This window comes from Schistocerca americana, chromosome 1 (genome assembly GCF_021461395.2).
Source record: "Schistocerca americana isolate TAMUIC-IGC-003095 chromosome 1, iqSchAmer2.1, whole genome shotgun sequence".
Lineage (NCBI taxonomy): Eukaryota > Metazoa > Arthropoda > Insecta > Orthoptera > Acrididae > Schistocerca > Schistocerca americana.
The window spans coordinates 438,424,752-438,448,792 of record NC_060119.1 but is presented as its reverse complement, the minus strand read 5'-3'; the positions used below and the strand labels follow the sequence as shown (position 1 = coordinate 438,448,792).

Sequence of the window (24,041 nt, the reverse complement as noted above, 5' to 3'; positions counted from 1 at the left end):
TGCAAACAAAGTTGACACTCGGTGCAGTGGCTGATGGGAGTAACTGTAAAGGCATTTCCCATTTACAGTCGCTCCCATCAGTCAATGTGCTGAATGAAAACTTTGTTTGCATGAGTCAGTCACTGTGCTGAATGAAAACTTTGTTTGCATGAGTAATACCTAATGCTAACATTTTCATAAAAAACTGAAACAGATATCCACTAATGACTATAGTCTTAAATGAAATTAAGAAACATCATAATTAAATTTTCCTTCATAAAACTAAAACCATGTTGCTGAAACAAAACATATCTAATTAAATAATCCTTGTGAATCATCTCTTATGCATTTCTATTGTACCATCATATGCTTATATGAAATTATAAAGAAAATTTCCTATACTTATATTATTCTTAGTTAAATTAATTTCTTTCTCTGCTATTTCTTTGTTCCTTCAGGAATGAAACTTTTTTAAACCATGATAGGGATATAATCCCTTTATATTTCTTGTTTCAGGATGTCCTAAAAGATATTCTCCTGTATTTGGTATCCTCATTACCTCAAACGGTTGTTCATACATTAGTGGCCAGCCATGAGGGTTAGACGCTTTGTCTAAGTTGCCTTGTCACAGTTCACATGGCTCCTCCCATTGGAGGTTCAAGTCCTCCCTCAGACATGGGTGTGTGTGCGTTGGTTGTCCTTAGAGTAAGTTAGATTAAGTAGTGTGTATGTCTATGGACCGATGACCTCAGCATTGATGCATGTGGATGTGTCCATAATGATACCTTTTCCCCAATGCCAAAGGATAGTCTTTGTAATACCCTCTTGACAAAATCTGTCTTGCTTTTTCTTGCCTTTTCAGTGAGATTTATTAAAGCTGTTCTAATCTTATCTTGCCAGTGGGTTTCTTCTTGTAATATCTTTGGAATCTTATCTGTCCATTCATTTTTTTCTATTCTCTCAAACATTAGTTCAGCTGGTGTAAGGTTTGTGGTCTTATGAGGTAAATTGTTCATGATTTCCTCAAAGGTATCAAGTTATTTTATCCATCTTGTTTGTTTCACATGGCAATAGGTTCACATAAAGCTGTTTAATTCATGAAAAACCCTTGCAATTGGGTTCATGCCAGGGTTATATTTGGAAGTCAAGATTTGTGTTATATTTGCTCAGGATAATGCATGCCTCCACCTATATTTCTTGGTCCACTGCACTGTGTAGTTTCCAAGACACGGGATAGAAACTATGACAGTATGTTCTGTGTGGCTTGACATTCACATGACATGTACAACCCTTCATGATACCTGGTTGCTCTTCAAATACTCTCGTATACTTCCATAATTGAGCAGACAATTGGGTCCTTTGCTCTTCCTTAAAGTGCTCTGGTTCACTTAACTTCTGTTGTATCTGCTCAGATACTTCTACTTGCACTACTCTAATCAAACTTGTCTTGAATTGGCGGTGTTCTTTTATTATTAATTGTATCTTTGCCCCTAGGCAGTATCTTCATGTTTTCCCTCTTTTCTTAGTAGGTCTACCTGGGCTAGAGGTCCGTTGATACAAAAATTTTGCCACGCAGAGTGGCCACACGGTTTGAGGCACCCTGTCACTGATTGCGCGGCCACTCCCACTGGAGGTTCGAGTCCTCCCTTGAGCGCGCGTGTGTGTGTGTGTGTGTGTGTGTGTGTGTGTGTGTGTGTGTGTGTGTGTGTTGTTGTTGTTGTTGTTAGTTCAAGTTAGGTTAAGTAATGTGTAAGTCTAGAGACCGGTGACCTCAGCAGTTTGGTTCCTTAGGAACTCACACACATTTGAACATTTGATCCAAAAATTTACCTTCCCAGTAGAAAAGTCTAATTTTGCATCCTTCTCTAGGATAGTCTCTAATCCAAGAACACTGTTGACTATTAATTTATCAACTACTTATGTACGCGCCTGTTATCGCCACATTTCCTAGATTCAGTTTTAGCATCATCTGTACCCTCAGGGGTTGGGATCACATGCCAAACACTCCTAGTATCTTTTAAAGTTGTGCAGTAAAAGTTTGTAACTGGGTCTTTTTCACTAATGTATTAAGTAGGTTCATAGATAGTAAATTTACTGATGCGCCCATATCCAAAACTACTGTCACTGGAATACCCTTTATTACAACTTTAATTGCAGATGTGGGTTCTTATAAGTATTCTTCTGTACATTTGGTTGTGTCAGCACATAGCTTCTCTTCTATTAACTTTCCCTCATTATATCCCATCATATGAACTTTCTGCCCATAGCCCCCATACCTTTCCTCGACCAGTCCTCTGGGGCACGATTCGGTCAAAATTAATTTTCCAAGTGTGATTCATTTCCATGAATCACACCCTCTCTCATTTCTGTAATATCTGGTGTCTGTTGTCTCCAGTCATTATTCATTGGCACAGAAGACGGCATCTGTCTGTTATTGTTTTGCCAATTTGTAGTATTTGGATTTACACTGTATCATGGGTTTTATCATTTATTGTGTCTATTCCATCTGTTTCTTCCATAGCAGAAATTATTCCCATTGCCACTATGCTGGTTACAATGTTCATCATAATTATTAAAATGCTGCGGGGTGTAACTCACATTTGTTTTTTGAATAAGCTGATTGCTTGCACGGCTGCCATAGGCATTATTTGCTTGCGATTACGAGTTGTGTCTATCTGCTCTTGTCTTAATGTCTTCTTGGATCAAGTCAATGGGGTCCAAGACTGACCTAAATTCTTCTACATTCTCCTCTGATGCATGAATAAATTTTTCTCACATCTCAGCTGGAAGTGTTGCCTTCAAAATATCCTTAAGCATTGTAGGCTCATCCCAGTATCTTACTTTGTTTAAATACTTCTCAATGTATCACCGTAGTAGACTTACAGATTTTGAACAGAAAGGTTCCGGGTTAAATACTTCTTTCCTTAATTGTTCTTGCATGCTGTGATGGTACTTGAATTACGTAGCCATTATGGCACCTCACCTCAACCTCTCGATACCAGCAATATTCTACTGTGTTTCTGTAAAATAATTAACATATTTATGTGACAACATTCAGATTTGATTTCATTAATGTAGAGGTACTTTGATACATCAATATGTTTATATTGCAATGATATTATTCTTATGTGTATTCTTTCTTTTGTCACTATGATCTTTGACGTACTTGTAACTCTGAATTTTGGGCTCATAAGTGGTTATTAGTGTGTCGAGTCTTGGTCATCATGTTGAAAAGACGCAAATTGTAGTCAGTTTATGAAATGTGAACTTTAACAGTGAGGGAGATATTTTCAAGTATGTTTTATATTGTGAAGTGATGTTGCAACAAAAGTAATAAAAAAGAAGTGTAACTTAAATTCGGAGTGCTGACTACTTTTTTACATCACCATTGTCTTAACTTGCAAAAGTTTAATCTTCAAGAATGTTTTATGAAACACATCTGTAAAACTATTGAATATTGCAGAATTACACCTAGGCCTCTTTGCATCCAAGCTTGGAATCATCATTACCTAGATTTTTGACGATTGAGCCATGAGTTCACAACGAGACCATGTGGGAAACACGAAAAGATGAGTGCCTAGTTTATCCATTATTTCAAGAAATGACTTCATTAACTGTGCTCTAATGATACCTGCCACACAATATAACTTTGTTGTTGCCCGAAAATGCAATATTTAGCAGCGTGAGCAACACTACAATCATAATTAATTTTTGGCCTTTGTTGTGGTAGGGTTGTTAGAACGTGGGTGCTCTTGCTGGGATAGGCAGCACCAAATATTCAAAAATTAACAGTAGATGTGTTTCAGGAAAAGTACATAGTGAATCTGTTATGAAAAATGTTGACAAAAACCTGACAATCAAATATTAAGGGAACACAACCACAGGACGAAAAATGGATGCAAAAGACAATGGGACAACAAAGGATTTAAAATAAACACTATGACTGGATTCTGACGGAGAAGACTTCAGCTATAAGCTAAGTAAAAATTCTAACGAATTTTGTAATTTGGTATTGTCATTTTTACTGGTTCATTTTTTGTTAACAGTTAATAATGGACAAAATTAATGAAGGGGAAGGAATAGCAGGGGGGGGGGGGAGAATCAAAAACTTGATAAAATAGAATTTAGGTAGAATTTAGAATTAATACTGCAACTCCTGAACAAGCAAAATGAAAATATAAATAATTTAAAATCAGAAATGAGGGCTGAAATTGATGAAAGGTTAGGGGAGAATTTGAATAAGCAATTAAATGTAATAAAAACTGAGTTAACCGAGGTCCAAAATACACTGGAAGGTAACTTACAGGCGATAAAATTGAGGGTAGACAATGTGGAGAAAAAAGTAATTGTTTTTGAAAATGAATTCATTGCTGAAAATAGTAACAGAGTCAGGGAAATTCAGGAACTTCAAAATGAAAATGAATCACTAGATGCAAAATTAGATGACTTGAAAGCAAACAATATTAATGCAATCAGTAGTGTTGAGAAAAAGGTTGACAGTTTAGAATCAAATATTACCAATAAAGTAGACACATTAAAAACTAAAATAAATCAAGTTGAAGAATATGTTGTTAACAAAAATTTGAACAGTCATAGACCAGTATGGTCGAACCTGTTAGTGAAAAGTTTTCCTTGAGATAATTTGCACCCAGTTGATTTTTTGCACCATTGCAAGGACAATTTTGTGCCAGGAATGTCTGATAATTCAAAAATTAAATTTGTCAAAAAATTTCTTGAAGGGGAGGCCCTATCCAGGGCTAACCTAAATTTCGATCAGTGGGAAACCTTTGCAAATTTTGAGAAAAGCTTTTTAAACAAATTTTGGTCAGAATCTGAACAGGGGAGGATTAAATCTGAATTTTTAAATGGACCTATTTTCTGAGGGAGAGTGGGCACCATGAAAGCATTTTGTAAAGATCAATTGAGAAAATTAATAGATTTAGATAAACCGTTTGGTGAAATGACACAAATAGATGCACTGAAAAGGAGGCTACCTGAAAAATTACAATGTGATTTAGTTCATGGGTCTGATGATTATTTGGAAAATTTTTTAAAATATGTGGATAAATTGGATAGGGCATTAGAAAGAGGGAATATGTAAAATTTTAACAATGGTGAACACCAACGGGGGGGTGGGGGGTGGGGGGTGGGGGGGTGGTATTCAAACAGGTATGGAGAGAGGAGAGAATACAGAGACAATAGACATGAACAACACAGGGGAAACAATAGGGATCATAATGGTAATGACAGAGACAGGGAAAAGAAATTTTGGAAATAGAAACAGGTGGGATGACAGAAACAGGGAGGAACAAAATTGGAGATCAAACAACACTGAAAACAGGCAGGAAAACTCCAGACAACCTCAATGAGGGTCGGCAGTTTTGGGGCAAGAAAATTTAATCACAATAGGACCTACAATAACAACTGTGAATTTACAGATAGAGGAAGAAGGATAAATGTAACTAATTATTATAATAAAACCAGTGAAAGACAAAACAAATACACACCACGAATAACATACACTCATTTTCAACACCAAATTAATACTTTTAATTTTGATCAGAAATTTTGGGATACGATAAGAGAAAATAATCATGTTGAAAGGAATAAGGTAACTACTTCTGAGAACAAGCCAGATGAGGATATTGCAATTGTGCCAGAATTTTATAATTGGGTAGAGAATGAAAATCTATATAATTCTGAAGTATCTGACAAACATTACAGCTATGATTTGAATAAGTTATTTAATGAAAATGAAAAGTTATGTGAAGAGAGAGAGATGGAACTTAATTTGACTGTGGATAGGATGCATGATGAGGAAAGTTTAGATTTTGATAAAAATACGAAAACTAATGAGGTTGTTGGGAGTTGTACGGAGGTAAGTGATGGTGAGATTAATGCTGTTGGTGAGTATCAGGTATTCGTCAAGATTATTTCAAGTGAATTAGTAAATCTATGTGATAATGAAGTTGATAACTGTGAGCATTATGATGAGGTAAGTGTGGTTAGTAATGAGGAAGTGGACACTCATGCATCTGAAGAACAGGTAAAGTTAAGCCAGTGTAACCAATGTAATGTAGCAGAGGACTGAAATGTTGTGCCAGCTAATAGTATGAAGTATTTAAACCCACATACAAGTTCTGAAGGAAAAGGTGAAAAATTTTTAAAAATATTATGGAACAGTTGCTATTACAAAACAGATAGGGAAGAGTTTTGGAACTATTTAGCTAAAATTTGTAGAAGGTTATATCCTCACTGGTGGCAAAGAGTAAAATGTAATGAATTGCTGTTGTATGCTCAACCAGTTGTATCCATAGATGATGTTAATGAAAATGTCAATGTGTGTGTGAAGCTATTAAAAACTGATCGTGAAAATAATGAGGTTAATTTTAGAGAAATTGAAAATGACCTGTTACATGAGCCATTAAAAGAAAAAGTAGAAGAATGTGAATTAGGGTCTTCATACATTAAAGGTAAAGTAAACATTTGGGAGGGTAAATGTCTCATTGATACAGGGGGTCCTATTTCAGCCATTTCAGAAAAATTCAGAAATAAAATTAAAGAGTGTTGATTTTGTTGAGGCCCCTGTGATGGGAGTAAAGATAAGAGGAGCTACAGGCAAACACAGTAAAGTCATCAAAAGTAAAGTATTTTTATCATTTGAAATAGAAGAAGTAAAATTTGAGCAGGGTTGTCTTGTTATTCCAAGTTTAGAAGAGAACATAGTGTTTGGCATGGACTGGGTGTTAAAGGTAAGTGCTGCATTTAACTGGAGTGAGGTGAAGTTAATTGTGTGTGAACCGAAAAGCAATATTACTGTGTGTACACAACTGTTTATTATACACTGTTGCAATCATGTCAGGAAAATCATAGACTATGAAGAGAATTTGTACTGTTATGATGACAAGCCTGAGCTAAATTTTTCCGGTCAAAATTATGAAAACCTAGTTAAAAGCAAAGTAGAGGAAGCAATTAATTTGGACAGTGAACAATAGAGACAGTTGGAAAATTTATTGTGGGAATTTCAAGATGTTTTCAATGAAAAACCTGGAAGAGTCAAGAATTATCAATGCACTTTACACCTTAAAAATCATGAACCTTTTTTTCTCAAGCCTTATAGTATTCCTTTTGCAAAAAAAAAAAAAAAAAGGGTGAGAGTGAGATACAAAAAATGGAAGAAGTAACAGTGATCATAATAATCCTTTGGTTGTGGTTTCCAAATGTGGAGGGGGTGTGGACTTGTACTTGATTCTAGACACCTTAACAAACTTTTGAAAAGAGAAAATGATCATCCAGAAAACATAGATGAACTGTTACATAAATTTGAATGTGTGAAATTCATGAGCAGCTTAGACTTAACTTCAGGCTTTCACCAAATTTCTTTAGAAATATATTCTAGAAAGTACACTGCATTTTTGTATGGGGGGAAAAAGTTATCATTACTGCGTTGCACTATTTGGACTAACTGTTTCTGTTGCTGAGTTTATTAGAGCATTAGATCTTGTTTTGGGGGATGAACTACTGTCTAAACTTACTGTATATGTAGATGATATTTTGATTTCTGGAAAAACATGGGAAGAACATTTTGAATTGCCAACACAGGTGTGTTAAAGTTAGAAAAAATGTAAATTTGGGGTAAGTGAATTGAAATTTTTGGGACACATTATTTCGGAAAAGGGGATTGAACCTGACAGAGAAAAAATTGAAGCTATAGAGAAGGCTCCTGTTCCTAAAAATAAGAAACAATTAAAATCTTTTTTTGGTCTTGCTGGATTTTACAGAAAGTATGCCAGTACTCAAGCTATGAACGCTTCTTGTTTATGTGATCTATTAAAGAAAAATACTGTCTGGGATTGGTCATCTGATTGTCAAAAAGCATTTGATGAGATAAAGAAACAACTTTCACAGACCAGAATTCTATATAGGCCTGACATGTCTTTACCCTTCTGTCTACCAGTTCCTTGATGTCAGGTACTGACAAGCCTGCAATTTGCTGGTATCACAGGAGATCTCGGGACATGGCAAAGCATGAATACAGTGCCCTGCTCACCCCCAAATGTTGGTAGTAATCAGATGTAAGTGCACTGACCAATTGCTGGCTGTCATCTCAGCACCTTCATCAGTGGGCGTAAGTCTGGGCAGAAATATCTCGTAGATACTGATTCTGACATACATGTGTTCCCACACACAAAACTGCACAGCAAGCAGCTCCACTCCCTGTTCTGTTTGACTACTGCCAACAATTCAATTATATTGACATACAGAGTAGATCAGTCAGAATTTTTGAATAGGGCATAACTTCACATGGGATTTTATGGCTGCAGACATGTCAAAACCTACAATAGGTGCAGATTTTTTGACACATTATCAACTGCTTCCTGACATGGTGAATACACAGCTTTTTGATGGTGTCATTGTGTTGACAACTGTAGGTTTTCATTGAGATGTGACAGTTCTCATGGTTAAACTTGTGCAAGATATATGTGGCAAGTATGCTGACTTATTGAAGAGATTAACAGACTGACAAGACCTCCAGGAGCAACAAAGGAGATACCCCATGACACGGTGAATCAGAAGGACCATTAGCCTCCCGCAAACATTGTCACTTGTCACCAGATTGAATTGCCATAGCGAAAGTGGGATTTGATATCATGATTTGTGAAGGGATGATGTGGCCACTGAGTAGCCCCTAATCATCTCCACTACACTTGGTACCAAAAAAGAATGGCACATGGTGCTTTTGTGTGATTATTGGACCGTAAAAGCTAGAAGTGACCCCAATCAATACCCCATACCTTTGCTTCAAGACTGTAGTTATGCATTATGTGGCATGATTGTATTCAGTGTTTTAGATTGTCCAAAGGTATAAATGCAGATTCTTATGGTGGGAGCAAACATACAAAAGACAGCCACTATCACTCTTTTTGACCTTTTCAAGAGATGGTCCGTGATGTTGGGCCCACAAAATGCAGTGCAAATAAGGCAAAGGTTCATTTATTATGTGCAACAAGCCCTAAATTTCTGCTTTGCTTATCTCAATGACATTTTTATGCTCTCCACCTCTCTGGAGCAACGTCATCAACATCTTACTGAAGTGTTCAGAACATTGGAAGGGTATGGTGTCATCCTAAGTACTGCCAAGTGTGTCTTAACGTCATCAACATCTTACCGAAGTGTTCAGAACATTGGAAGGATATGGTGTCATCCTAAGTACTGCCAAGCGTGTCTTCAGCCAGGCACAAGTTGATTTTTTGGCCACTGGATCATGTTGTCGAGCTCGCTACCCTTGCCGTCAGAAGACATGGCTACAGATCACCAAAGAACTGCATCATATGTTGGTGTCTTCACTTTCTATTGCTGACATCTACCTCTAATGAATGAGTTCCAAGCACCATTAACAGCAGCACTCACTGTCCCGAAGAGCAAGGGAAACACACCAGTTTTGTGGATTGATGGGATGATCTCAGATTTCAAAGCAGCCAAGTGGAGTATAGTGGATCTGGCTTTACTCATGCAGACAGAACTGAGTGCACCACTGGCATTGGTAGTTGATGCGAGTCAAGTGGCAATCAGAACAGTGTTGAAACAACTTTGTGATTGAGCATAGCAGCTGCTAGTATTCTTCTCACACAAGCTGTCTCTGCCTCAACAGAAATGTAGTGCCTACAACAGAGAGCTTTTAGCAATCTATGAAACCATTAAATATTTCCAATCTCAGCTGGAGGACACACAATTCCCAAACATAAGCCACTCCTATGTGCCTTCCAACAGTTCGTCAGCATGGCAAGTTGGTCTACCTTTCTCAGTTCAGCACAGATATAAAACACATTTATGAAACAATATAGTGGCTGGTTAAAGACTCCAAATCATCAATCAAACTTTTGATAGCAGAAATTCCTGGCACTCATGCAAAGTTGTACTGCAATGTGTCCAGTGGCAAACCTTGTTCTTTCCTGTCAATGAAATTCAGGAGATTTGCTTTTGATAATATACTGGGTAACTGTAATTAAAGTTAAACTTTCAAAATGCTGTAGAAATAACACCACTGGTCAGAATGACGTCAAATAGCAATGGAATATTATCAGAGGAGGGGGAAAACGTATAGCAGAAGAAGAAAACAGTGTGAAAATTGATCAATAGATGGTGCTGTATGTGTCAGAAAAACACCTGCCATGCGCACGATCCATTGAAGTTGGTATAAACACGCCAGGTACATGACTTTTCCTCCTTTCATGTCTGTGACATTTGCCATGACTGTCTCAATGCAGGATCATGCTCTGCTTGTAAAGCTGTATTACAAGACTGATGACTGTGCTCACGTCACTCTGCGTAAGTTCCGGTCATTGAAGGGTTTGGAAAAAGGCGTTGTTCCAATGACTGCTGTGGGTCTGGATAAAATGATTCAGAAATTCGAAAAGACAGGTTCTTTTGGTGTGCAACCTGGTGGAGGGAGGAAACGAATTGATTTGAAGTCAGTGGAAGCAGTGGCAATAGCAATGCAGGAGGTGACAAGTGGAGGTGTGCAAATGTGTAGTGCATGGAGAATTGCCTGAACATTGGACATACCCCATGCACTGTGTAGCCATCCAAAATTACCCTTGTGTATGTGTTGTTTCCTGTTGACCTGCCAGCAAGAGAGACCTTCATTTTAGAATTTCTTGCTCATATGGAACTGGACAATGATGGGCTGTGGAAGATTTTGTGGTCGGGCAAATCCCACTTCCATCTGGCAGGGTATGTCAATACACAGAATTGTTAAACATGTGCAATGGAAAATTCACACACATATCAACTAGTAGCACTTCATCCTGGAAAGTTCACTGTGTGGTGCAGGTTTATGGCATCGTTTATCACAGGGCCATATTTTTTTTAAGAGGCAAGTGCTTCTGGTCCTGTTACCTGTACCATCACTGGTGAGTGCTATGAGTGTCTTTTGTGCAACCACAGCATTCCAGCTCTCCAATAGCATGGATCTGTAGATGGGATCATTTTTATGCAAGATGGCACATCTCCACACATTGCAAATCCAGTTAAGCAGCTGCTGAAGTGCAATTTCAGAAGTGCTAGAATAATCAGCCTCCATTTCCCTACAGCCTGGTCATCCCAATCACCTGATCTTAATCCGTGTGACTTCTGGCTGTAGGACTATCAGTGTTCCGACTGCAAACTTAGTTGCATAGAAGGCATGCATTGCACAACACATTCTGAACATGACCCTGAAAACACTTCAATCAGTTGTAGAACATACTGTTTCTTGATTTAAACTTGTTGCAGAATATGGTGGACAGCATACTGAACATGATTTGCACCACTCACATGGAAATTAATAATCCGATTTGATTTTGGTTGATGCTTTTTATGTGGTTTTTGGCCTCAGGACAATTAAAAACCAATGTGATTGATGATTTTTATGTGGGTTTTGGCCACAGGACAATTAAAAACTGATGTGAGTGATGCTTTTTATGCAGTTTTGGGCCTCAGAACAATTAAAAACAAATTTTTCCCATCCGATGTGATATGATCTTGCCATGGTGGATGGGCTTATGTAACTAACAGTATCACACTTGTACAGCCATGCACACTGATAAGTACAATTTGTTTAACATCAAATGTGTACACGTTAGGCATTGTTGTATGAGTCATTTGACATTTGTGTCTTACAGTACCATCTATTGCTGCGTTTTTTAACTCTTTATTTTTCTTCTGCCATACATTTTCCACTTCTCCTACAATTGGTTTTACATGGCCAGAAGTCAAGAAACATTGCTGAGACTGGGCACGGCCATGTATTAAATGGCATCTCAACATAGCCAACAGACATGTGCATGTGCCAGTGGATAACTTTCCAGGTAAAACAGTTTGATTTGCACATGTTTGTATTGTTATTGTCAGCTCCTTACCTGCATTGAAAGGCAAATGTTATTTATTAACAATGATAGACTGCTTTGCCTACTGGCCAGAAACTGCATGAGTAGACAACATCTCAGCAGAGACCTTAGCTTATGCCTTTGTTTCTTGTTGGATGTGTCATATTGTGGCTATCCTTCACATGTCGTGACAGATTGCAGACAACAATTTGAGTACAGACTATTTATATGGTTGACTAAATTATGTGACACTGTGTTTCATAGAAAGATGAGCTATCACCCCACAAGCAGTGGGATGACAGAATGCTGCCACCGATCGTTGAAAGCAACCCTGATTTACCATGATACAAGTTGAGAAAAACAGCCCTCCTAATGCTTTTGCTTGGTCCAAGAAACACAACCCAGATTTTGATGCTTCAGCTGCCAAACTGATGTATGGTGAAATGTTATGGCTGCCAAGGGAGTTTTGGGTACATGGTTCTTGCAGCTACATAACTTGACAGATGGTAATTTTATTTGTTCATTGACAGAACACATCTCCCACACCCAGCCTTGGTAACTGTAGGCATGTCGCCAGTCCTACATATGTATACAAAATCCATCTCAAGTGCTCACACATAACACTATGCTCTGATGGTGTCAAACACCTGTTGCAACTATGTTATACTCTGGACTACATAGAGCAGTGCAATGATGGGGCTTCATGCTTTAATTATCGTTAATACAAAATGAGGTCAACACAGCACAATTGCAACTCAGTTACAACTGCTTTGTCACCAAGGGTTCCAACAACTGTTGACATGAAGAAGCCCACTGGAGAAACAACACAATTGGGTTGTAGCATCCATTACCATACAACATTTTTGGACACCACTTCACTTTCCCAGCAGGGGCTCCAGTGCAAGTAGTGCTGTTCTCGTGCATAATTTTGTAATGCTTTCGAAGTGCTTCCACACCAGGCACTAGAGTCATTGTATTCTATTATGCTTGTGTGCTTACTTTTAGAATAGTCTTTTATTCCATTGTTTATTAGTTGTGGAAATGATTTTTGACTAGTGTCTATTCTAGTTGTCAGATTGATTCTACTTCCATGTAAAATGCCTCAATCTAACATATGTCATTACCAATAACCAATAAAGGGTTACTTATTCTGACATGAAGAGTTTCTTTCAATATATCAGTGGCTAATAGTATGCAGGCAGGAATTTGTTCAGACAGCCCCAGACACAAGGTCACTCTATCAGTTTGTTAGTATGATATGTGAGCGTTGTGTTATGGCTTTGAAGTAACCTGTGTAGTGAAGAATCAAGAACACTATTTCAGAACATGGTTTTATAGAGGTTTTGACTAAAAACTAAGTGTATATCTAAATGTGAAGATAAAACGACAAAATAGACTGCCTCCTGTGGTCATAGGCTCCTTTCTCTCTTGTAATACATCACATGTAAATTGTTATACTTTGTACAGAGAGATGTTGTCAAGAAACTACAAGCTGCAGAGAACATATAGCTAAACAGAAATATTATCTTGAAGTACAAAGAATACTTGGCACAACAACACTATTATTTCAGAACAGGTGATGTAGATCTTATACTGAGTTGGTGAATATACACATTAGAAAAAGTATTTCAGTGGTATACAAATCCTTTTGTGTCATGTTTATACAGCTCAAATTTCATACTTGTTTATACAGGGTGTTCAGAAATTCCCATTACAAACTTCTACAACTTGAAGGGGGAAGTGAGTACATAATTTTTTTAAATAGGAAGCCATGCCTGGAAATGTACCATTCGCATTCTACAACGGTTTCAGTTTAGATGTATAACTCACCTATTTCTGCTTGATGAACTGAATTAAGTGTGATACTGTATAATTATTAGGTAACAATTTGAAAGGAAACGTAATGAGCCCCATTTGTTTGTATTAACACTTAAACATTACATGTTTGCATTATTCCAAAACAAAAAGAACTCAGCACACTGTACATATAGAACAATACTGATGCATTGCAACAGCAGCTTGTGTCAGAACAATGCATGTGTGGCAAAGCATCTTCTGGTAACACTCTTCATCCTACTTGTTGTCTCTTAAGTTTCTAGCATAGTCGCCAGAACTCATGCTAGCAGATCTCACTTTATCTCTACAGGAGTCTTGTAAACTAAGCTTTGCATGAAACCCCACTAGAAGTAGTCCACAACATCCTGTCTGTCTTATTGCATATGTGTTAAACTTGATGTTATAACAATTGGTGACGAGGTAGTGGATTTTTCCTTTTCACCGTTGACCCACAGGTTTCCATGGCTACTGTCGAGCAACTATTGCAAAATCTCCTTGAACAGCAAACACTTCTAACAGCGGCGATTCACGAATTCATCGCGGCGTCAAATGCAGGGCATTTCTTGTCGTTGGCTATACCTCCTTTTCCTCCTTATGACGAGATGGTGGAAGACTGGTCTGATCATGAAAAACGTCTTCGACAGCACTTCTTGGCATTTCATGTCATGGATGAACAACCATGTAAGTCTCTGTTCCTTTACTGGATTTCACCTCAAATGTATCAGTTGTTGACACAATTGCCTCCTTTGAAGGATACTGCATCTTTGTCCTTTGCTGAAATGTGCTCACTTCTGTCTGTCTATTTTCAAAAGCAAACGCATGTGGTAGCCTCTTGTGTTGCCTTTTATCGTTGTCAAAAACACGGTGGGACAACACAGCACCTAAGCCATAGTACGAAGCATCCACAGCAAGCACAACTGGTTTGGAGGGATCAAAGTGGACAAGCAACGATCACTCAATAGCGCGTTTTTCTGTTTCTGGAACACCTCTTGGCATTCGGCCGTCCATACAAATGGAATGTTGCGCTGACATAATTGGTGCAATGGTGCAGCAACTTGTACTACATTAGGAATGAACCTATGATAACACGTTATTTTATCCAACACAGATTGTAATTCCGACAAATTTTTAGGAGAAGGAAGGTTGGCAATGGCACGAAGATGTGACCGTAAGGGATGGACACTTTTTGCATTGATTACATGTCCCATATATTCAATTTATGTTCAGAAAAACACACATTTATATCTGTTCACTTTTAGTCCTGCCTCCAACAACACTGTAAAGAGGTGACACAAAGTCTGCAAATGTTCATTCAGAGTATGACCGGCAATGATGATGTTGTCCAAGTAATTTGAACGAAACAGAACCTTGGCAGTCAGTTTTGATAAGTAACACTGAAAAATAGCAGGAGCAGATGAACTGCTAAAGGGGAGAAGCAAATATTTGAAGAGACCCAAGTGAGTATTAATCATGAAAATGTTTTGGGATGCTTCATCTAATGGAATCTGCAAGTACGCATCCCACAAGTCTATCTTGGAATAATATCTTGCCATACCTAATTTGTCCATTAATTCCTCAGGGCATGGGAGAGGATAGCTATCAACAATAATTTGTGGATTCACAGTACTCTTGAAATCCACACAAAGACGTAAAGAATCATTCGGCTTTTTAAGCGCAACTAATGGGGAGGTCCACTGACTAGCATTAACTGGTGCAAGGACTCCTGCAGTTTGCAAAGAATTGAGTTTGTCTGCTACTTGGTCACGTAATGCATGAGGCACTGATCTGCCTTTGCAAAAATGTGGCTGGGCGTTTTCCTTGAGGGTGATGTGTGCAACATAATCACGTACGCAGCCCAACCACTGCTAAACAGTTCAGGAAACTCCTCACAGAGGGGGACCACAGCGTCTAGAGTAGGAAGGGCACTGATTGCTAAGACATTGTTCTGTATGCTTAGGCCGAACAAATCAAAATTGTCAGGTCTGAAAATGTTTTCGCATGAGGGTGTGGCCACTACATGGAACTGAACTGTCCTGGTCACGTCATGATATGTTGCTGGCAGGCTGCACATGCCAAGTACAGAGATATGCTCGCCACTATATGCTGTGAGTGTAGAAGAGGGCATGGCAGGTTTAGGCTTTCCAATAAGTGCATACACATTACTGTTGATAAGTGTCATGGAAGCACTGGTATCAAGTTGAAACGTCACATGATGGGTAGCAATAAACAAGTCTATGTACAGTTTGGTAGCCTGCTGGTGCACAGAGGGTGGCAAAACACTACCACCATGAATGACATACACACCACTCCACAAATCACTTGCAACAACACTGTGCGAAACACTGTCTGCATTAGAGGCAATAGCATTAACAGACGGAGCATGGTCAGACGTTCTAGATGCCAAAGTATTTTGTTTCAGCTGCTGGCATATGGACTGCACATGTCCAGTCTTTCCACATTTGTAACAAGAGTAATTTCATGAGGGACAGTTTTTGCGGAGGTGACGAACATTGTACTTAGGACAAGATTTCAATGGCGTCCAGGAGGAAGCAACCTGTTTATTCCGTAGCGAAGGCAGTTGATGGAAATGCCAGTCACTTCCGCCCTGCTGTTTGGGAACACGCGGAGTGTGTGGCGACTTGTCCTTACAGTGGTTGGTCCATTGCAAACTAGGACTGTCAGACATACGACAAATTGTAGGCACTTCAAAACTATTTTGTGCATTCTCACATGCGTCTCTGCTCTCTAGTATAACCAGTACCTGATCAAGGGAGGGATCTGGGATCCATAGGAGTTGCTCCCAAACATGAACATCCAGCACACTTTGAGTGATTGCATCACGAATCATGGCATCAGCAAACGATGTTCCATAGTCGCTTGCAACTTTACAATCACGGGTTAAACCTTTCAATTCCGCCACCCATTGTTTATAAGTTTGACCTTGCTGTCGACGGAAGCAAAAAAAACGGAATCTAACCACAGTGACTAAAGTTTGTGAGTCAAAGTATGTACACAGGGCCTGAACACACTGGTTGTAGGCTAATGATTTTGGGTGGGTGATGGGGAAGAGTTTCTCCAACAAACGATACACATTAACATCCACAGAAGCCAACAAGAATGCAAATTTAAGCTGACCTGGATGTTGGTGAGCTGGGACATGTGCCTTGAAGAGAGCGAGGTATTCATTCCAAGTTTCAGTTTCCTCCTTGAATTCACAGAATGGCGGCGTGCAGGTCAGCCAATTGGTTGGGCTGACTGCAGCTGGGGAGGTCGGTTGCCTCTGCGGTGCAACCAGCTGCTATATGCCAATGAAGAGCTGTGTCATCTGCTGCATCCACAAAACCCATATTTGTTCACGCATAACCGCCGGAGCAGCAGATGCTTGTGCCGTAGTGGTAGGACCAAAGTGTGGAGGCGATGGATCTGCCATATTAGTTAAAGTCAATCGCGCCTCACAAGTTAATAACAAACAAAACAAAGATAAAAAGTTCTCCACTCTGCAAGCAGAAAAGTCCACAACAAATAGAGTTAAACCTGGTTAGGCACAAGCAATGAGGAAATGGTGCATGAAGTGGAGTATGATCTGGCATGAGGAGGTGATAGCGGCATTGGGAAGCAAAGTCCGCCCATGACACAGCAAAATGAAATAGCCTCATCACCACTTTTATGTCTGCCTGGAGTAGCAAACATAAGTTGGAATTGGTAGCAGGATGTGACTGGGGTGTGACGCAAGATCTTATGGCCGAGAAAATATTAGTCTCAAAGTAAGGCGCCAGCAATCAGGAAGATTACTTATCTTTATTCTCCACACTGAAGCAGGCACCATCTATTGCTCTTGTAGCAAGTAGCTATGTAATTAAGTTCACAATACAATTCACAAATCCACAGTACAATCCAAATCGTAACTAAGTTCTAAGCCCAAGGTTGTAATATAAGATCTATACAATAACACTTCGATATTAACACAGCTAGTGAGCAAGAGCGAGTGGCCATGCATCGGGTCTGTGCTCCCGTTATATCTTGTGATCATAGAGGGAGCTGCAGGTAAGAACTATTGAATGGTGTGATGTCTTTAGCCCGAGACAATGCCATGAACTTCTGGCAGCTGCGATGGGAAGCTAAGGCTGACCACCGCGCATGTGCCGCTGGGGTTAGCGATGGCAGGGCGAGCATGATTCAGTTAGGTTCGCGGACATAGCATAATGTTTTGTGGTAACACAGTACTAGTCATTTGTGCCTACAGCTCATGTGTTCAAGCAGATGATCTCACACTGTAGCAGCTGATGTGTCACCTGGAAAAAAGCCACATCATGAAATTTACACACTCAAGGACAAAAGTTTTCTCTGCAATACACCTCTTTGCTGCTGCACATGGGTTTTGCCCTAAAGCATGCAACAGGAAACATCAAAAACTCCTGGCACTTCCCACATTGATGCCAAGCTGTCCACAAGATTGGTGCAGCAATTTAATGTTCTTCTGGTGTTAATGTTTATGTTCAAGTTACTTCATTATCAGAACTTAATGGCTTTTGTAGTGCTCCAGATAGGTACATAACCCATGAAGATTTTGATGATGAGTCAGTTTTGTGAGTCTATAAAGCAGCATTGCATGCTCCTGTGATCCCTATGGACTACTAGGCAAGATTGATACCGTACTTGAGCGCAACATTATTCAGCAATTGCCTCACTTTCTCACATCCTGAGAATGGAGTATCCACTTCTTGGAGCCCATTAAGTTATAGTGAGTGTGGCAACATGTAACCTCCTTTTTGGAGCTATATGCAAACCACTGTGGCCCAATTTTAATGTATTACTATTGGTTAGTTAATTAAAACTATTGTTTATTTATTTATTATTATAAATTGATATTTGTTATGCGTGCTTTTATATTAATTATTGGTTTAGTTATTGGTTTCAGTTGGTTTAGCTTAGTTCCTTATTTAATTTTATCTTTACTCTCCTGAAAACCTGAAAAATGTAAATGTTTCATTTTAAATACCACAGGAGAACAAGAGATGCATTACGCAGTAGCAATCTTGCGGAAATTACTCATCGTCATCTGCTCCACCTGAAATCTCTAAAACATTTACTCACTACGCAGATCATTTGACTCAGCTGTGTGCTGTGTTGTTTGATGAGTCTGGGTGATAGGTCCAACAATCTAGCAAATTAAAGTTTATTAATTCGGAGATAATCTCTCAACGAATTACGACCTCTGAGTGATCAATGTCTTGTAATATCTATACTGTGCTGTGATAATTAACTAATTTTGGTATGGAGATATACACACCTTGAGGCTTAGACCCCAACTAGGTATCACAGATGATAGGAAAGACAGAATAATTTAGAAATTTGACAGATATTCTAGAATTCATAGGAAAGATAAAATCTGCCTCATAGCCAAAAAAAATCTTTACACATGAAAATTTTTACAATCTTCTGAAAAATTTTCTTCATCGATGTCTTACTGAACTGCGGTGAAACTGATCAAACAGGAACATGGGACACAGCACGGAGGACAGTTGTCGCATTGGTGTACCGGACAGGAGACATAATGGATTTGAGAGACCAGAGGGGACCTCAGGAACAGGTACTCAGGGTTGTGGCATGAAACAATCGAAATTCGTCTAAGGAATGGTCAACTATTAAAGATTCCCGGAAGAGAAGGGTTAGACGAATTTCTCCAGATTCATTTTTGAACTCAAATATGGACCTGATCCATCCAATTAGTTGAATTTCTCCAGATTCATTTTGAACTCAAATATGGACCTGATCCATCCAATCTTCATCTGAGGAATGGGAAAATCCATTTGTCTTATACTTTCCACAACTAGGTGTCTTAATCGATACTGTAGTTGCACAATATCAGAATTCCAGATCGGAAAACAATTTTGAAAACATGGATAATTTCATCCATCTTCTTGAGTAAGCCGAAAGGTTCTAATCCTGGTTTTAACTTTTTTAATTCCTTCTCATACAGAATCTCATCAGCTTCTTAACTGACAGATATACTGCAATAGTTTTCTGTCACTGACATCCTCTTGTGTGACAACCTGCTGCACTCAATCTTCCTGCGAAGTGGACACCCTTTGTATTAATTCAGTCTTTGATTTCGTGCCTGATTCCAAGTTCGGAGGTGAAGTTATAATACCTTGAACTTCAGCTGCATAGTGGTGGTTTAGCTGACTGACCAACAGTGCAAATGTAATGGAATTGGCAGTCACTCTGGTGCAGAGGAAACTTGCTACTGCCTGAGCAAACCATAATGCTGGGTTGCGGGGTCAAAACAGCAGTAGCCACACGGCCAGTCTTGATATGGTTGGCAGGTCTGTCTCCACTCCAATTTATGATTCTTGACGTTTGCTGCTACCCATTTGTGCTGCTGATTTATTTTCTCTCTAACTGTGATCATGTTTTGGTCACCACTGTCACAAGTTGTGTGTGTTGTACTTGCGATCTCATTATCACGTTCTTGTCCACAGTGAGAATAAGATACCCTCGAAGCATAATTCTGTTCAACACATTATTTAGACGAGAAGTTTATTTTAAGTTAACATAACAGCAGGAAAAATATTATGGAACATTTCCAGTGCAACGAATATTACCAGTGTTTTTGGTAACTAAGAGAGGAAATCAGTAACAGTAACAGTAATACTAAAAAAAGTTAAATCAAGTTATTAAATTCATGGAGCATGCGCTGCAACAAGGAGAAATCATCTAACAGTACTCCTGGTGGTCAGCACATGAACTCTGTTGACATGTGCTGGCCGATCAGCTGATTAACTGACATCTGTTTTGGCTGACACCCAACATCACTACAAGACTCTCATATCGCCATTCACAGGGCGATGATGTGTAAACATGTAACATACCCCAGAACATGTATCAATGCTAATCATTACTGATGGAAAAGTGCTGTGAGAGAATGGGTTAGCACATATAATTTTCATTCTCACTCTACTGATCTGAATTCAGAGATTTGGAAGAAATAGTACACAACTTTATTACTCAGAATTTGAGTAATCTTTCATCATATTTATCAGTTTTGCCTTTACATAGTCATTTATGAATATCAGAATACCATATCAATACACTCACATTGTCCATGGTAAACTATGGTGATAATTCCTGTTAGTGTCATCACATACTATTTTAATGAAGGCCAATAATTGTTATTGTAGGTGCCGCTTAGTATATCTTTGCTCTTTAGCACACAGATAATCACTCTTGCACCTCATCACTAGTTCCTATTTATAACACTGCACCAGCATGTGTTCATAACTTATTTTGCAACTGGCAATACACAGCACTTCATTGGAAGTTCATTGTTGTTCACAGTATACATCACTAAACTGTGCTTCTGCCAGTCTTCAAAACTGACTCTAGCTTCTATCATATTCAATTACAAATTTATTTACTACTCCCAAAGCTACATAAATTCATCTCAGTTGGTTCTCTTAATATGTTGTCATAGCTCTTACTCTTAACAATTTAATTTCAAACACCCCACAATGATCATACATTTCTTGCTAAACCTGTTCAGAATGGTCCTTCCCAATATCCTCATTTGTAATCCATCTCAACCAAATTTCGTAAAAACCCCACCAAGTGTACTGACTTTTGTCTTTAAACTATTTAATCATCTTTTGTTATATGCTGTTGCCTTGAATATATGTAGTCATTTGCTCTTGATGTGAATATTCTCATGTATTAAATGTGCAAACAAAGTTGACACTCGGTGCAGTGGCTGATGGGAGTAACTGTAAAGGCATTTCCCATTTACAGTCGCTCCCATCAGTCAATGTGCTGAATGAAAACTTTGTTTGCATGAGTCAGTCACTGTGCTGAATGAAAACTTTGTTTGCATGAGTAATACCTAATGCTAACATTTTCATAAAAAACTGAAACAGATATCCACTAATGACTATAGTCTTAAATGAAATTAAGAAACATCATAATTAAATTTTCCTTCATAAAACTAAAACCATGTTGCTGAAACAAAACATATCTAATTAAATAATCCTTGTGAATCATCTCTTATGCATTTCTATTGTACCATCATATGCTTATATGAAATTATAAAGAAAATTTCCTATACTTATATTATTCTTAGTTAAATTAATTTCTTTCTCTGCTATTTCTTTGTTCCTTCAGGAATGAAACTTTTTTAAACCATGATAGGGATATAATCCCTTTATATTTCTTGTTTCAGGATGTCCTAAAAGATATTCTCCTGTATTTGGTATCCTCATTACCTCAAACGGTTGTTCATACATTAGTGGCCAGCCATGAGGGTTAGACGCTTTGTCTAAGTTGCCTTGTCACAGTTCACATGGCTCCTCCCATTGGAGGTTCAAGTCCTCCCTCAGACATGGGTGTGTGTGCGTTGGTTGTCCTTAGAATAAGTTAGATTAAGTAGTGTGTATGTCTACGGACCGATGACCTCAGCATTGATGCATGTGGATGTGTCCATAATGATACCTTTTCCCCAATGCCAAAGGATAGTCTTTGTAATACCCTCTTGACAAAATCTGTCTTGCTTTTTCTTGCCTTTTCAGTGAGATTTATTAAAGCTGTTCTAATCTTATCTTGCCAGTGGGTTTCTTCTTGTAATATCTTTGGAATCTTATCTGTCCATTCATTTTTTTCTATTCTCTCAAACATTAGTTCAGCTGGTGTAAGGTTTGTGGTCTTATGAGGTAAATTGTTCATGATTTCCTCAAAGGTATCAAGTTATTTTATCCATCTTGTTTGTTTCACATGGCAATAGGTTCACATAAAGCTGTTTAATTCATGAAAAACCCTTGCAATTGGGTTCATGCCAGGGTTATATTTGGAAGTCAAGATTTGTGTTATATTTGCTCAGGATAATGCATGCCTCCACCTATATTTCTTGGTCCACTGCACTGTGTAGTTTCCAAGACACAGGATAGGAACTATGACAGTATGTTCTGTGTGGCTTGACATTCACATGACATGTACAACCCTTCATGATACCTGGTTGCTCTTCAGATACTCTCGTATACTTCCATAATTGAGCAGACAATTGGGTCCTTTGCTCTTCCTTAAAGTGCTCTGGTTCACTTAACTTCTGTTGTATCTGCTCAGATACTTCTACTTGCACTACTCTAATCAAACTTGTCTTGAATTGGCGGTGTTCTTTTATTATTAATTGTATCTTTGCCCCTAGGCAGTATCTTCATGATTTCCCTCTTTTCTTAGTAGGTCTACCTGGGCTAGAGGTCCGTTGATACAAAAATTTTGCCACGCAGAGTGGCCACACGGTTTGAGGCACCCTGTCACTGATTGCGCGGCCACTCCCACTGGAGGTTCGAGTCCTCCCTTGAGCGTGTGTGTGTGTGTGTGTGTGTGTGTGTGTGTGTGTGTGTGTGTGTGTGTGGTGTTGTTGTTGTTGTTGTTAGTTCAAGTTAGGTTAAGTAGTGTGTAAGTCTAGAGACCGGTGACCTCAGCAGTTTGGTTCCTTAGGAACTCACACACATTTGAACATTTGATCCAAAAATTTACCTTCCCAGTAGAAAAGTCTAATTTTGCATCCTTCTCTAGGATAGTCTCTAATCCAAGAACACTGTTGACTATTAATTTATCAACTACTTATGTACGCGCCTGTTATCGCCACATTTCCTAGATTCAGTTTTAGCATCATCTGTACCCTCAGGGGTTGGGATCACATGCCAAACACTCCTAGTATCTTTTAAAGTTGTGCAGTAAAAGTTTGTAACTGGGTCTTCTTCACTAATGTATTAAGTAGGTTCATAGATAGTAAATTTACTGATGCGCCCATATCCAAAACTACTGTCACTGGAATACCCTCTATTACAACTTTAATTGCAGATGTGGGTTCTTATAAGTATTCTTCTGTACATTTGGTTGTGTCAGCACATAGCTTCTCTTCTATTAACTTTCCCTCATTATATCTCATCATATGAACTTTCTGCCCATAGCCCCCATACCTTTCCTCGACCAGTCCTCTGGGGCACGATTCGGTCAAAATTAATTTTCCAAGTGTGATTCGTTTCCATGAATCACACCCTCTCTCATTTCTGTAATATCTGGTGTCTGTTGTCTCCAGTCATTATTCATTGGCACAGAAGGCCGCATCTGTCTGTTATTGTTTTGCCAATTTGTAGTATTTGGATTTACACTGTATCATGGGTTTTATCATTTATTGTGTCTATTCCATCTGTTTCTTCCATAGCAGAAATTATTCCCATTGCCACTATGCTGGTTACAATGTTCATCATAATTATTAAAATGCTGCGGGGTGTAACTCACATTTGTTTTTTGAATAAGCTGATTGCTTGCACGGCTGCCATAGGCATTATTCGCTTGCGATTACGA

The 24,041-nt window shown here is 38.7% G+C and overlaps 1 protein-coding gene across 1 annotated transcript in view; it reads left to right on the top strand.

Annotated features, from left to right (window-relative positions):
* The first annotated feature begins 4,177 nt into the window (after nt 1-4,177).
* Nucleotides 4,178-24,041, top strand: part of LOC124559509 (myosin-16-like) — a 52,270-nt gene continuing 32,406 nt past the window's right edge. Inside the window, exons 1-2 of the mRNA XM_047130912.1 lie at nt 4,178-4,579; nt 5,543-6,025. Coding sequence (XP_046986868.1) covers nt 4,178-4,579; nt 5,543-6,025 — 885 coding nt within the window. The remainder of the gene's footprint in view (nt 4,580-5,542; nt 6,026-24,041) is intronic.